We start from the raw sequence: 12,308 nt of genomic DNA on the forward strand, positions 1-12,308 counted from the left end.
CAATCAAAGCAGACATGCACCAGATTCCCTTTGTAATATGAATTGGAGTGGGAAGAAGGGCAGGAAAGCCCAAAAAGGGACAAAAATCTGGCTTTTTGTGTCATGCTTAGCAGGAGATCACTAAGTTTACAAAAGCTTTCCCTCATGAGTTCATAGGACTATTTCAAAATATCTCATCTGAAAGTGTACTTAAAGTCAACATCATAAAAATGATTGGCTCAATGTGAAGTCTAGGTGGTACCTCATTTGGTTCTAATGTTAGCATTCTTCCACCTATATTAACAAGTAAAGTAGATGTTTTACTTCTTAATTAGTTTTTTTCAGTTTCATACTTGTCTTCCAAGCAGAGATTTTATATGACAAGAATAGACTGATTAAAGTTGAGACTACTATGTATTACATTACACTTATCCCATATTGCCACCTGCTTCACAGTCTGACAGCTACCTCAGGACAGGTAATATACACAGAAAATGAAGTACAGAACAAATAATTTTTCTCCTCCCATAATGCCCAATTCAAGACTAAAAACCTACAGAAAATGGATGTTTAATGTTTGGGGCTCTCAGAATACCTAGACCTACTACTACAGCTAAGCAATATTATTTCAGTATCTCAGTCTGATCTTGCAATGGCATTTAGGTGGATGTAGTGGCAATTGCTGTTCAAGGGGACTGTCTTAGAGTTTTATCCCCTTCCTTCAAATGCCAGTGCCAGCACACTTGCAACAGCACAACTTTTTTAATACCCCCTGATTCAGCTCATCATACAGCTCAAAGACTGGCACTCTCAGCACAGAGGAGGCACCATGAGTAGATAAGAGCATCCCTCTCCTACAGTACCCCTCCATACCTCGCTCAGCCTAAAGCAACCCTAAACCTTAATCCATCTCCTTTCCAGGAAAGGGAAGCGTCAACCATGCTGTCAGACTTACACTTACACAGCATAAGCTAACTCTTCATCTTTAGGGCTCCTAACCTTTTTTTGGCAGTTCATTCCTAGGAAGCAAATGGTTACAGATTACCCAAGTAACTTCATAAAACATAGCACGTACTCAAGAGAATCTATGAGTTTCTTGGGATCAACAGGAGGCGGGTAAACGACTTCCTCGATCACTTGCCGATTGCAATACGCGTAAGCAGTCGAAATGTGCACAAACACTTCCAGATTCTTCATTCGCTGTGCCAGGAAGAGGAGCTGTTGTGTGGCAATCACATTTAGCTGAACAGCATCTCTATTGATTAAACAGAAACGGGATCAGTAGAAAGCGAGACAAAAGACACACAAAAAGAAATTCATTCCTAAATGCCTCGGTGATGGATATATAAAGTATTCCTGAATACTCCGCCCTACCAAAATAAAAAAGCAGCATGGACACTGTCCTAACTTCCTGCTTAAAACAATATCTCACAGTCCTAATTCAGAACATCTTTCACTATTCAGAATAATTTTCCTTTTATCCTATTCTTAGCAACATCATCATGCTCCGTTACTAGAGTGTGAAAGTCAGGAGACCTTTCATCTCAGTCTAAATCCCAATCCTATGTGTTCCATGAAATGTGAAGGAAATAATGCAACACAACACTGAGCTGCCACATGATGCATCTCTGAACTTCTGAGTTCAAGTTGAGTTAGGTCAATGACTCAGAAGAGGGCTAATAAGTTGGAGACTGTCATGTTCTTGTAGGATAGCATGAGGCTCAATATAGGAAGGAAGGGAAAAAAGAGGAAAATCACCAAGATCCACATTTTCATGCTCTAACTTCACTGCTGCTCATCAGAGTGTTTAAGGACACTGTAGGAGAGTAGGTGTATCTCTACAATTCCCACCAGATAACAGCTTGCTGAGCAACTACTATGATTATTTTATACTATTTACACATTCTCTCCAGCCTACAGAACTTGCTATGGGCATCAGTTTTCTTGCACACAGTGTACTAATCAACTAAGTTTCAAGAGTGCAGCTAAGTAACACTTTATCAAAGTCCTTGCAATAAAGTGTTTCATTAACAACAAAAAAATTAGTTCCCCCAAACAATCACTAAGTTCCAGACTGCATTATCACATGTTATTACTAAAGAGGGTGACAAGAAAGGGGGAACACTATCCCAAAGCAATTAACATCAATGGAAACTAATTAGTTTTGGGGCTTTTTTTTAGATATTGTTCTCAGTTTTCACTGCCTCTTTCAACAAATCAAAGGAAGGAGCTCATAATCGGAGCCGTGAGCATCACTTTTTCCACTTCTTGTTCTTCTCTTTCTCCCTCTGCATCTACTTCTCCCTGTTCCCTTCAAGGCAAACCTCTACTCCTAATAAAGGACTTTTTAAAGACAGGGAGAACAGCTGAGCAGTATTTAATCTCCTGTTTTTCTCATCAGGTATGAGAGTAAGTGCTTGAACTTCCCCCACCCAACTTTTCTGGCAAAACTGTATCCCCTGAAAATGTGCATTCCCCTTCTAACAAGGAAGGTTAAAGGAACAGTTTGTGTTGCCCTTCACACACCAGGAAAAACGTTCTAACATTACTAGGGAGCACAGTGCATAAAGCTACAGCATGTGTGTATCCTCTCTGCCCATCCCTGAGAGCAGAGCAACACATGATGTTTGGAAGACTCAGAATACCAATATGTTCTCAGTCTCTTCAACAGCTTCCCTTCAAAAAGGGTTCAAAATCCAGGCACGGGGATTTTGTAAAAAACAAACAAACAAACAAACAAAAACCCAACCAACCAACCAAAAAAAACCCCCCAAACTCAAAAACCAACCAACCAAAAAAAACCCCACAACCAAAAAAAAACCCCACAACCAAAAAAAAACCCCACAACCAAAAAAAAACCCCATAACCAAAAAAAAACCCCACAACCAAAAAAATCCCACAAACCACCCCCCTCCCCATCAAAACCTCAGGGGCTAATTTATTTAGTTTCTCAGAGTTAATAATGGATGTCTTTTTGCCTAAAGCTTTAAAAAGACATGAATTTTTCCATGTTGAATAGTGTGATTCTAACCTCTGGCAAAGCAGATCTAAATAATATTGCTTCCATCTTCTGAAGGAGAGCAAAGGAAAATCCAAAAGCTTTGGTGGACCTTATAAAACACCATGAAATTGCCCAAGCACACAAATATCAGAGCACATGAGGTAGCCTGACAGGCTGAATATTTGCAAGGTTGTGCAGACACCCAATTTACCCCCTCTCTTGGAGTACCACTGGTTTACTAGAGCAGAAGAAACAGAATTTTAGACTCACCTTAGTGTTTCATTGAATCTGATTGTAGCAGCACAATGAAATACAATATTAATGCACTCTATAAGTTTTTCCTTGATTGGTTCACTAAGATCCAGGTCAGGCTGCGTAAGTTCACTCATAACTACTATTATTTTTGCTTTGAAGTCTGGTTGCTCCTCTCTCAACCTGTCAAAGAGCTGTCAAAAATAACAAGACCAAAAACTCAGAGAAGATAAGAGGTAAACGTTTCACTTAAGTGAAGAAAAATCCCACATTTTCTGCCTGTAACTCCTTAGTTCTCAAGATCATCAGTAAGTTAGAAAAGCTTGCTGGCAATATCACAGGAACATGTTACTGACTTCTCATGAATGTGATGGAGTTGTGCACACTTTATCCCACACAGTGAAAGCAGTATTGCACGTGTTGTACACAAGTAAGAGGACTTCAATTTGCACTAAATATTTTTTTAGTACTCTTCCCAATCCTTAAAACCAAAGCTCTGTCAACATCAGATAAAAGAAGGAATGGTCTCTATTAGGCACTAGGACTCAAAGAAATTTTAAGTAGCAGTCTAAATACTGTAATCCCTTTTCTTTCAGATGGAAAATGAACAGTCTGCCCACTTCCCAAGCTTGATAAAAGCTATTCAGATTCTTATAGACTTGCAGAAGCCATGCTGGATTATAGTTCTAGAAAACTTTCATCAAGATTCAAAAATTTCCAGTGATTTAAGAAATGCTATCCTCAAATTATGCCAGTTTTGGAGAACTTCCAGATTACTAAAAGATAAACCAAAAAGGAAATTGTTTCGCTGGCGAGTTAAAGGAAAAGAGGCATACAATGTTAGAATACCTGATCAAGTCTTGTAAAATTGTTCAACTATTCTCACTGAAAAAAATCTCACCCCTATTATATTCCATCATATATTCCCCTCATAAATAACTAGGGTCTAACCATGTGGGTTAACATACAGATGACAATTCTTGCCTCATCATCATATTTACACTCGTTAGTATGCAAGTTTTCCTGAGCAACACAGTACTGTGGGAATAAAACACATTTGAAAGTTGTACCAAAGCAGATCCCTCTTCTCTAATTGCACAGAGGCCAATATCTGCTTCAACACCAATCAATTGTATTAAAATCAGAGCAGCACCTTCTTTTTCCCCCCTCCAACCACTCAGTTACACCAAATGTAAATAGCCAAAAGACATTTCCTCACAGAAGGAAGCTAATTAATTTTAAACTATAAATTAAGCCACCTGAAGGTGCAGTTTCACAACATTTAGGGCAATATAAGTTTATACTGCAACCAAACAGACTGGTCCTTCCCTTAACTTTTTTACTTTTGCATTGCTTCTCCTGCACTGGCAACAACAAGAAGCCCCATGGCTGTGTGAGCTCAGCAGCTGTGGGTCCAGCTCTTTTTCTGTGGATATATTTTCTGCCCCAACCATGGGCTAGTGCAGCTCACTGTGTGGTCACCTGAAGTAGCAGAGGTAATGCCAGAGTGAGAACATGGGACATGTCCAGTTATAGACTGAAGTTACTGCCTGGACTTCCCAAACATGAAACTTCATATTATGGGACAAAGCTGCCAAGACTGCATTTAAAGCCTCAGGAATTCTTAGGGGTACAGCAAACAGTGCTTACTTAAGGGCAGGAAACTTTCTGTCATTTTGAAAAATAAGCCTGCTATGTTTTCAGTTGGAACGACAGTGCCTGCCTCCAGGGAACTGAAGTAACTGCCTGTTAACCATCTTAATGTGCTGATATGCATTATAATCAAAAAGCAGCCCCACAGATCAGCTCTTAAAGAGCCAGTTTGGTACTTTTCCTATGTCCATCACATCTGTTCTGCCCCTTTTCAGATCCATAGTCATACATTATTCCTACACACCTCACACTAGCACTGACACCAGTGCAAAGGAGAACCAGAAGAAACACCTAGAGCACACACAATAGATATCTAAAATTAACAGATTAATTAGATTAAAAATTAATTAGACACCTGCAGTCCAAAGGAAGTAGAAACCCCAACATTTTTTGGCTATTTGTAGCCAAAAATTTATTTCGAATATCTTGTTCACCCCTTTAGATTTTAAACTCTTCAAGAAACAGAATCTTCAAGCATCTCTAGAACACTTAATGAGTCCAATCAAATTGTGAAAAATTACAGGCAGGGCCTTTGTGACAGGACAGATCTTATTAAAATTTCCATGGTCTTCTGTGAGAATCTTAATGACATTAATGGCACCTAATTAATGAATTAATGGCACCTAAACTACAGACTTTTGACCTTATTTGTCTAATCATTTGATGAAGACAGAACAAACACCTGGCCCTACCTACATCTCTGCACAGATGCAAAACACCCTCCCTTTATGTCCTTACTTGTGGGACTCAGATGCAGGACTACCTCAAGCAGTACTTCTGCTTACCAGGACTTCTGCTGTGAACCTGCTCCAGCAGTAAGTGCTCACCAAGACTCAAACCTCATCACATTGTTATCTCAGCAGGAGCTGGTACAGACTACAAGCAGACTTGGACTCAAATTTAAAAGCCTTTCACAAGGCACAGGTTTCCTAAAAGCTACAATGAGGATTAAGTCTTACTAAAGTTTAAGTCAGTCCACACTACTCCTACTCCTTTCCTTGCCCAGATACTCCCTGATTTTAATTTGGGTAATAGTGTATACAAAGAGTAGATTGAGAAATTTTTCCTTTCTCATCTCAGTTTAGTCTGGAGATCTTTTCCTTGTTTCAGGACAGTGGCAAACTGAGAGATTTTAAGTAGAAAAAAAGTGTGACTGAATTTAAGACAGAACCCCCCTGTAACTGATTCTGTTGTATTCTGTGACATTGCACAGGACTGCAAGCAGATGCTTTTGAGCAATGAGCTACAGTTTTGACATAGTTACAGAAAATAATTTGCTAAGGGCACAGCCATGCCCATATCTGCTGCAATCCTACCTAGTCAGAGTTGTAGAAATTCATTGCCTTACTTTAAACAACTTACTCCTCCTAGCCTACGTGCATTCATATTTTGTTACTGATTCCCTTTTAGCATCTTCTAAGCACACACTTTGTACAGGCTACACTGCATCTCAACATATTTCCTAGGCCTGAAAAATAAAACTGCTGACTCCCGTGTTCCACAAGAGAAAGACCTAGACAGAAATAAACAAACTCTGCTTTAGCAAAGTTCATGCTGGAAATCTCTCCTCTTTCTGTTCACCTTTCTCATCGTGAACAGGATACTCTCTAGCAGAAAGATGGGCAACAACAATGGGTGGTTCTGCGTGTAGTAAGAATGCCCAGCCTGATATTAAGGTAATGAGTCTTTTCAGGAGCAAAGTATTTGACCCAGACTGCACAGAAAATCATTTAAATAGCCATTTTAATAGTGCCACAGCACAGCATTTCAGTGCCTTTCTAGTTGTCACAGGTTGACTAACAGAGATCCACAGATAGAATCTACTAAGACAAACATCCTTGTTCCATTTACAAACATAAGTTCCTGTTGAGATCACATATTCTTGCTTACTGGTAGATCCAACATCACATTCCAGAAAAAAAAAAATACTATGCCTCATCTTACAGAAAAGAAACCACAAAGAGTAAAAGTGATTTGATTGATATCTGGAGGGTCTCAACCCCCTCTTACAGCTCCCAGCCCACCGCCTCTTGTACTTTATATTTTCTTAACAAGCAATAACACAGTTTTTTACTTCTCAACTCTGCATTACAGCTGAACATCCTCCTCCTGAATTAAATACAGGATAATTTTCAACTACTGGCTTCGCTAGAGACTAACAGCTTGAAAGTCAGCTATAGAAGTACTGCCAGGTCTTGGATTTTATATTTCTGTTAGAACAAAAAAAAAAACCCACTTAACAATAATAGTTTGCTTCAGACAAACTGAAGCTGTTCTCAAAATGAAATGGGAACATTATAATGAAGGACAAAAACATACTTTGTAAGCATATGACACATACCTTACAGCTGGTAATTTCTTCTATTCGTGCTTCAGGTGTCTGCCCTGCTTTGTTTCTTACCAGCACATACACTGCTTTCACTTTAGGACAGGATCTCAGTAGCTTTTCCAGAAGCACTTTTCCCATGAAGCCTGTAGCTCCTGTCAGGAGGACATTCTTTCCTTCATAGAATTCAGGAATGGAAACCATTATGACCTTTACAAAAGTTAAAAACAAAAGCACGTTAAAGAATTTACAGAAGTTCAGATTTGCAGAAGATCAAAATACACAGCACAGATGTAACCATTCAATCTCATACCTGAAAAAAATGCTTAACAGACTATTTTTTTTTTTTTGTACCTATAACCAGTACTAAAAGTTGTCTTTTTTCATCACATTCCAAAATACTCCCACGGGGTCACTACAGTCATTCCAGATAGTCTTGTAAACTGCTCCTGTTAACAGTGTTTTAAGGAAGGAGACACCCACCAAGTCAGGCAAATGGCTCACCTTCAGTCTATTTTTACCTCTATGTGCAGAGTCCTTTACCCCTGCAAGTGGCTGTTCCACGTAAACTAAAGGTCGTATCATTAAAACACAACCACAAGTAGACACTTCAAATATGATGACACAAGACAGGGAGCCAGGGATCTCAACTGCTGGCCCTGGAATTTTGACTGTGTCAGCAGAGTCCCCTGTCCGTGTTAGGCTGAGCCTTACTGCAAAATTATACTAGGCCAGAGAGAAGGTTGGTATGAAATCTGGTGGGTTTATACTGATTACAAAAACCCCTATACAGTTTCACAGATAAGAGTTTTCCAAATTTTTCATCAGTTAAGTCTGTTGGGTTTTCTTGTCCCCAAATAAGTCACTAGAATTCTCACACAAACTAAGATTTCAGTTAGCCACAAATACGCCTTCTAATAAAAGGGATTATTACTCAAATCCAGCATACAGCCCAAAAGTGTTGTCAGTTTTGCTTCAATTAGGAAGTTAACTATGAGAATTATGATTTCTTTCCTGACCCTTAATCAACCTCTTGAAAATTAAGTTTGAATCTAGATAATAGAAACTGATATACTTTCTGAAGTGATATATACAGTGATATTTCTCACAATAATATGGTCTTTGGACCATGACCTTTGGGATCTCTAGGACTCATTCTGTGTCATTCCTTTAAGTTTGATACACTGACATCTTTACTGTAACTCTTTACCAGCTTACTTTTACTGTAGAAGACTGTAGCATATGGATACAATCCCACCATGTTTTACCCATCTTTCTAATTAGACTTATAAAAATACTGAGCTGGGTGTCTAATTATAATCCTCCTCTATAGCAGTTCCCCAAAGCGTTACGACCAAAACACCACCAAAAGGGACAGATCCAATAAAACCATGGTACTAAAAAAAAACCCAACAAAAATGAGTCTCTCTGAACACAGATGGAGCGTTTCTTGAGCAAATAAGAATTACAACACCAAATACCTAAGCAGGATGAGAGCCTTTCTTCACCTACCACCCAAGAATAAAGGTGCAACTTCTAAATACACTCAGTTCTTTTGAAACAGCAGATTACTGCAAGCAGGGACTTATCAGGCAATACACAAGATGTATGTTAGGAGTGAATAACAGGCTTAATTTGTACTGTTTGCCTAAAAAAGTAAGTAAATACTTTTGGAACACCTGTCAGGGATCTGTCATATTAAAGCAACTGTGCTTGTATCACAAGTGTCTGAACAAGTCCTAAATGATCACTTGCTAAAAATGAGTTACTACCTGCACAAGTCCTAGTTTCACCAGCCTGGATGTAAGTCTTAAGTCCAAATCTTATTCTGACCCTCTTCTTTGACAAGGTTACTAGTGAAGCATCTAATAACTGCTAAGGGGATACAGCAGCAAGTTTAGAGCGGAACAAGCCCTACTATTTCTACTGGCCACAGTACATCATCCAAAACTGCTTCTTTGAAGGTTGACAAGACTGAAAGAAGTGGGTGAAGGGAAAAAGCTATTTATATTAAACCACTTTTGCCACACAGTTACGAGATTTTAATGCAAATTTGAAAGCACACCTCCTGCCACAAGCATGGAGAGCAAGTCACAGCAGGCTTATGAGTCATTCTTTCCTGTTCTGGGTAAGATACAGGTCACAACTAATGCTCTCTACTATTCAAGTATGTCTTTCCCATAACTTTTGTTTTTCTGGTCTTTGCATACACCATTCAACTCCCAAAAATCTGCATGATTGTTCCCATATACAGGATATGATTTCAGTTCCCTCAAAGAGGGAGGAGAAAACTCATGCAATCACTACTGCAGCCATTTCATCACCAACATTCGGTTTTATTACAGTTCCTCATAATCTTCTCACCAATTTACCTAACTAGCCATAATTAGTATTTTTTACCCCTTAAGACAGTATCAAATACCATCCATTCACCCATCCCTCCTCAAAAGAAGACTTAATCCTACTTCTGACATAATGCCATATCCTCAGCCTGCAGACCTGGTCACATGGTCAGACAATCTTTGGCTACTTACACACAGGAACCTTACTGCAACACCCAGGACAAGGGCTGTGCTCCAACATCTGTCTCTAAAACCTAAAGCAATGAAAAGTAGTGCTGCCAGGGGAAGTATCTGTGTTGTTACAGTCCAGATTTTTAGGTAACTGAAAAACTTGACAATATTTAGGGTCATATGATGCAAAGAAAACTGGAAGCTAGAATAGATCAGAAAGTTTCAGTTATTTCTGACCATACTCCTTTGAGTACGAAGCTAATATCAGATGAAAAATAATTCTGTTATTCCCCTGAAACTCTTACAGAACACCAGACCTAAAAAACTTTGACATCCAGAGCTAGGATGAAGCATAATGATGAAATGGGTTCAGTTAAAAAAACACAAGCATACATAAATACTCACATTCACACTTGAGAGGCAGCATCACTTCTACATTTGCAGGCTGATATTCTACCTTTTTGTTTTAAGGATTGAGAAATCTTTCCTTTGAGAAAGTCTCAACCCCCTTTCCCTTTACCCTATTCTCTGACAACTAGACTTTATTCTGTTCTCTGACAACTACTCCAGTAGACTTTATTCATACCAATTTTCCACATTGAGTTTGCCTCCTATTTCCATTCCTCTAGAAGATTCTAGCTAGAAAACAGAATTGGTGACCTTTTCCAGAAGCACACATTGCTGCCAATGTTACAGCAATAAACACTGGGATGGTGAGGGAACTGCCTAGAAGCACCAAACTGGAATTAAGGTTAAATACCACACATGGAATCTAGGTACAAACAATCAAAGCCTGAAACCAGCAGCCTATGTTTTGCTCTGTTAGAAAGAAAGCTTATCTCAACCACAGGGAAAGAAGAGAATGTTCCCATTCTCCACCTACCTTTCCCTGCCTTCTCCAAGAATGCATCTCCATGTGCCAGTTAGCATAGCATTGCTGGCAACTCCTCATTTCAAACTCAGGAGGGACTTACCCCACAGACAGAGTATATTACCTGCAATACCTTTTAAAGTTCTTTTGGCAGCAAAATATAGAAAAATTATATAATAATTCTGTCATTAAATAAAATATTCAAGAAACACACGTGGTTCCTATTGGAAATTTAGTTTGGCCTCTAACACCTTAACAAGCTGGAGTAGGTGCAGAAAAAAATAACTCTCTTGCAAGATAACATAGCAAAACCACATTTAACATTGTAAGGTTGTTAAGTGTCAGCAATCACTGTATCTATTTTTGAGTACAATTTGTTTTATGTTTACAATAGCTGAATTATACTGTTAACCAGCAATACATTGTCACCAGTTATCCAATCACTTGCTAACAGGTACCACATCTTCAAACACAGACAGACAACTTCTACCAAAGACAAAACTGTCTAATGCACACTTTGGAATATCTAAACCCCTGTGTCACAGATACTTCTTTGAGCTAATAGAAAATAAGAGTCAAGAAAAAAAAGAAATGTGACAGTTGGAAGGATTAATAATCTGTAAAGGATTCTTGCTCTAGAACAGAAATTATCAAAATTACCGGATTATTCGTAGGTATAAACAGCCTTTGGTAGAGGAAACTTATGTTAAGCTGCTACAGAGCACCTGCTGCCAGGATTCTTCTGAATGCACAGGTTCAGGGCTAAACCCTCGGTGACACCTTGAAGATTATGCTTATGTGAAGGGTGCTGTCCTTTGATAAATCAAGAGCTCATAAGCACTTCAGTATAAAAAAAAAAAGAAAAAAAAAAAAAGAAATCAAACCAACACTCCAGGATCCCAGCCAACATTCCCCATCTTGTAAAAAATTCTCATGTCCAGGGCTGAGCAAGTGCTATTATGGAGCAAACAACAGCAGCTCTGTTTGCCTCCAGAGCTACTGCAGCAATATTTAACTCACAGCTTCAGAGGGCTCTGACTCTCAAAACAAGGACAATTCTGTTTTTAACAGGATAATGATCAATTCTCGGATTTGTCCCAACACAGATCAAGATGCTTAAAGATGTGCTTTCCAAGTGCCAGGAAGGCCTGCTGCAGTTCCACTGAATGTTTAAATGCTAAATCCAGCAACCAGTGTGTGCATGTGTGTCCTTGTTAGAGATTAAATGGTCTGTCTTCTACTTTATCACTGACAAACATTAGGTCAACAACATGCTCCCTCCAAATTCAATCCTATTGAGATTATCACTCACAGGAAATAGAAAATGTGCATTTCCCAACCTCTCAAACGTCAGCAACAAGCCACAAGGTTCTGCAAAAATACAGCCCAACAAACTAACTTCCCTCTTCCCTCTGACAGCTTGAACCCAGTAGTAGCAGCAGACAGCAGAAAAGGGTCTAAAAGTAAAGTGGTAAAAGCATTTTGCTTATGTACATTCAGAAGATGAAATCCATCTAGACACCAAATCTGAATGCACCAAGTATTTTGAAACACCACATACACACACGAGAGACAAAAATCATTACAGAAGTCCCTCATATAGAGCTCCAATTGCCACATTGTAAGGACACTACAGCAAGCCAAAAAAAAATAAATCTGTAGGAACTGGAGAGATTCAGTCAACAAAGGAAGTAATATTTAACTCATCTAAAC

General features: G+C 38.9%; 1 protein-coding gene across 2 annotated transcripts in view; it reads right to left on the minus strand.

The window, feature by feature from the left end:
• The window catches only part of FAR1 (fatty acyl-CoA reductase 1), a 36,952-nt gene that overhangs the window by 18,100 nt on the left and 6,544 nt on the right, over window positions 1-12,308 (minus strand). For both annotated transcript variants that reach the window (XM_064657277.1, XM_064657278.1), the window contains exons 2-4: window positions 7,227-7,421; window positions 3,251-3,426; window positions 1,055-1,234 (exon numbers count right to left, since the gene is read on the minus strand). In XM_064657277.1, the coding sequence (XP_064513347.1) occupies window positions 1,055-1,234; window positions 3,251-3,426; window positions 7,227-7,415 (545 nt within the window). In that variant the 5' untranslated portion in view covers window positions 7,416-7,421. The remainder of the gene's footprint in view (window positions 1-1,054; window positions 1,235-3,250; window positions 3,427-7,226; window positions 7,422-12,308) is intronic.

The sequence above is a fragment of the Pseudopipra pipra genome, chromosome 6 (genome assembly GCF_036250125.1).
Source record: "Pseudopipra pipra isolate bDixPip1 chromosome 6, bDixPip1.hap1, whole genome shotgun sequence".
NCBI lineage: Eukaryota > Metazoa > Chordata > Aves > Passeriformes > Pipridae > Pseudopipra > Pseudopipra pipra.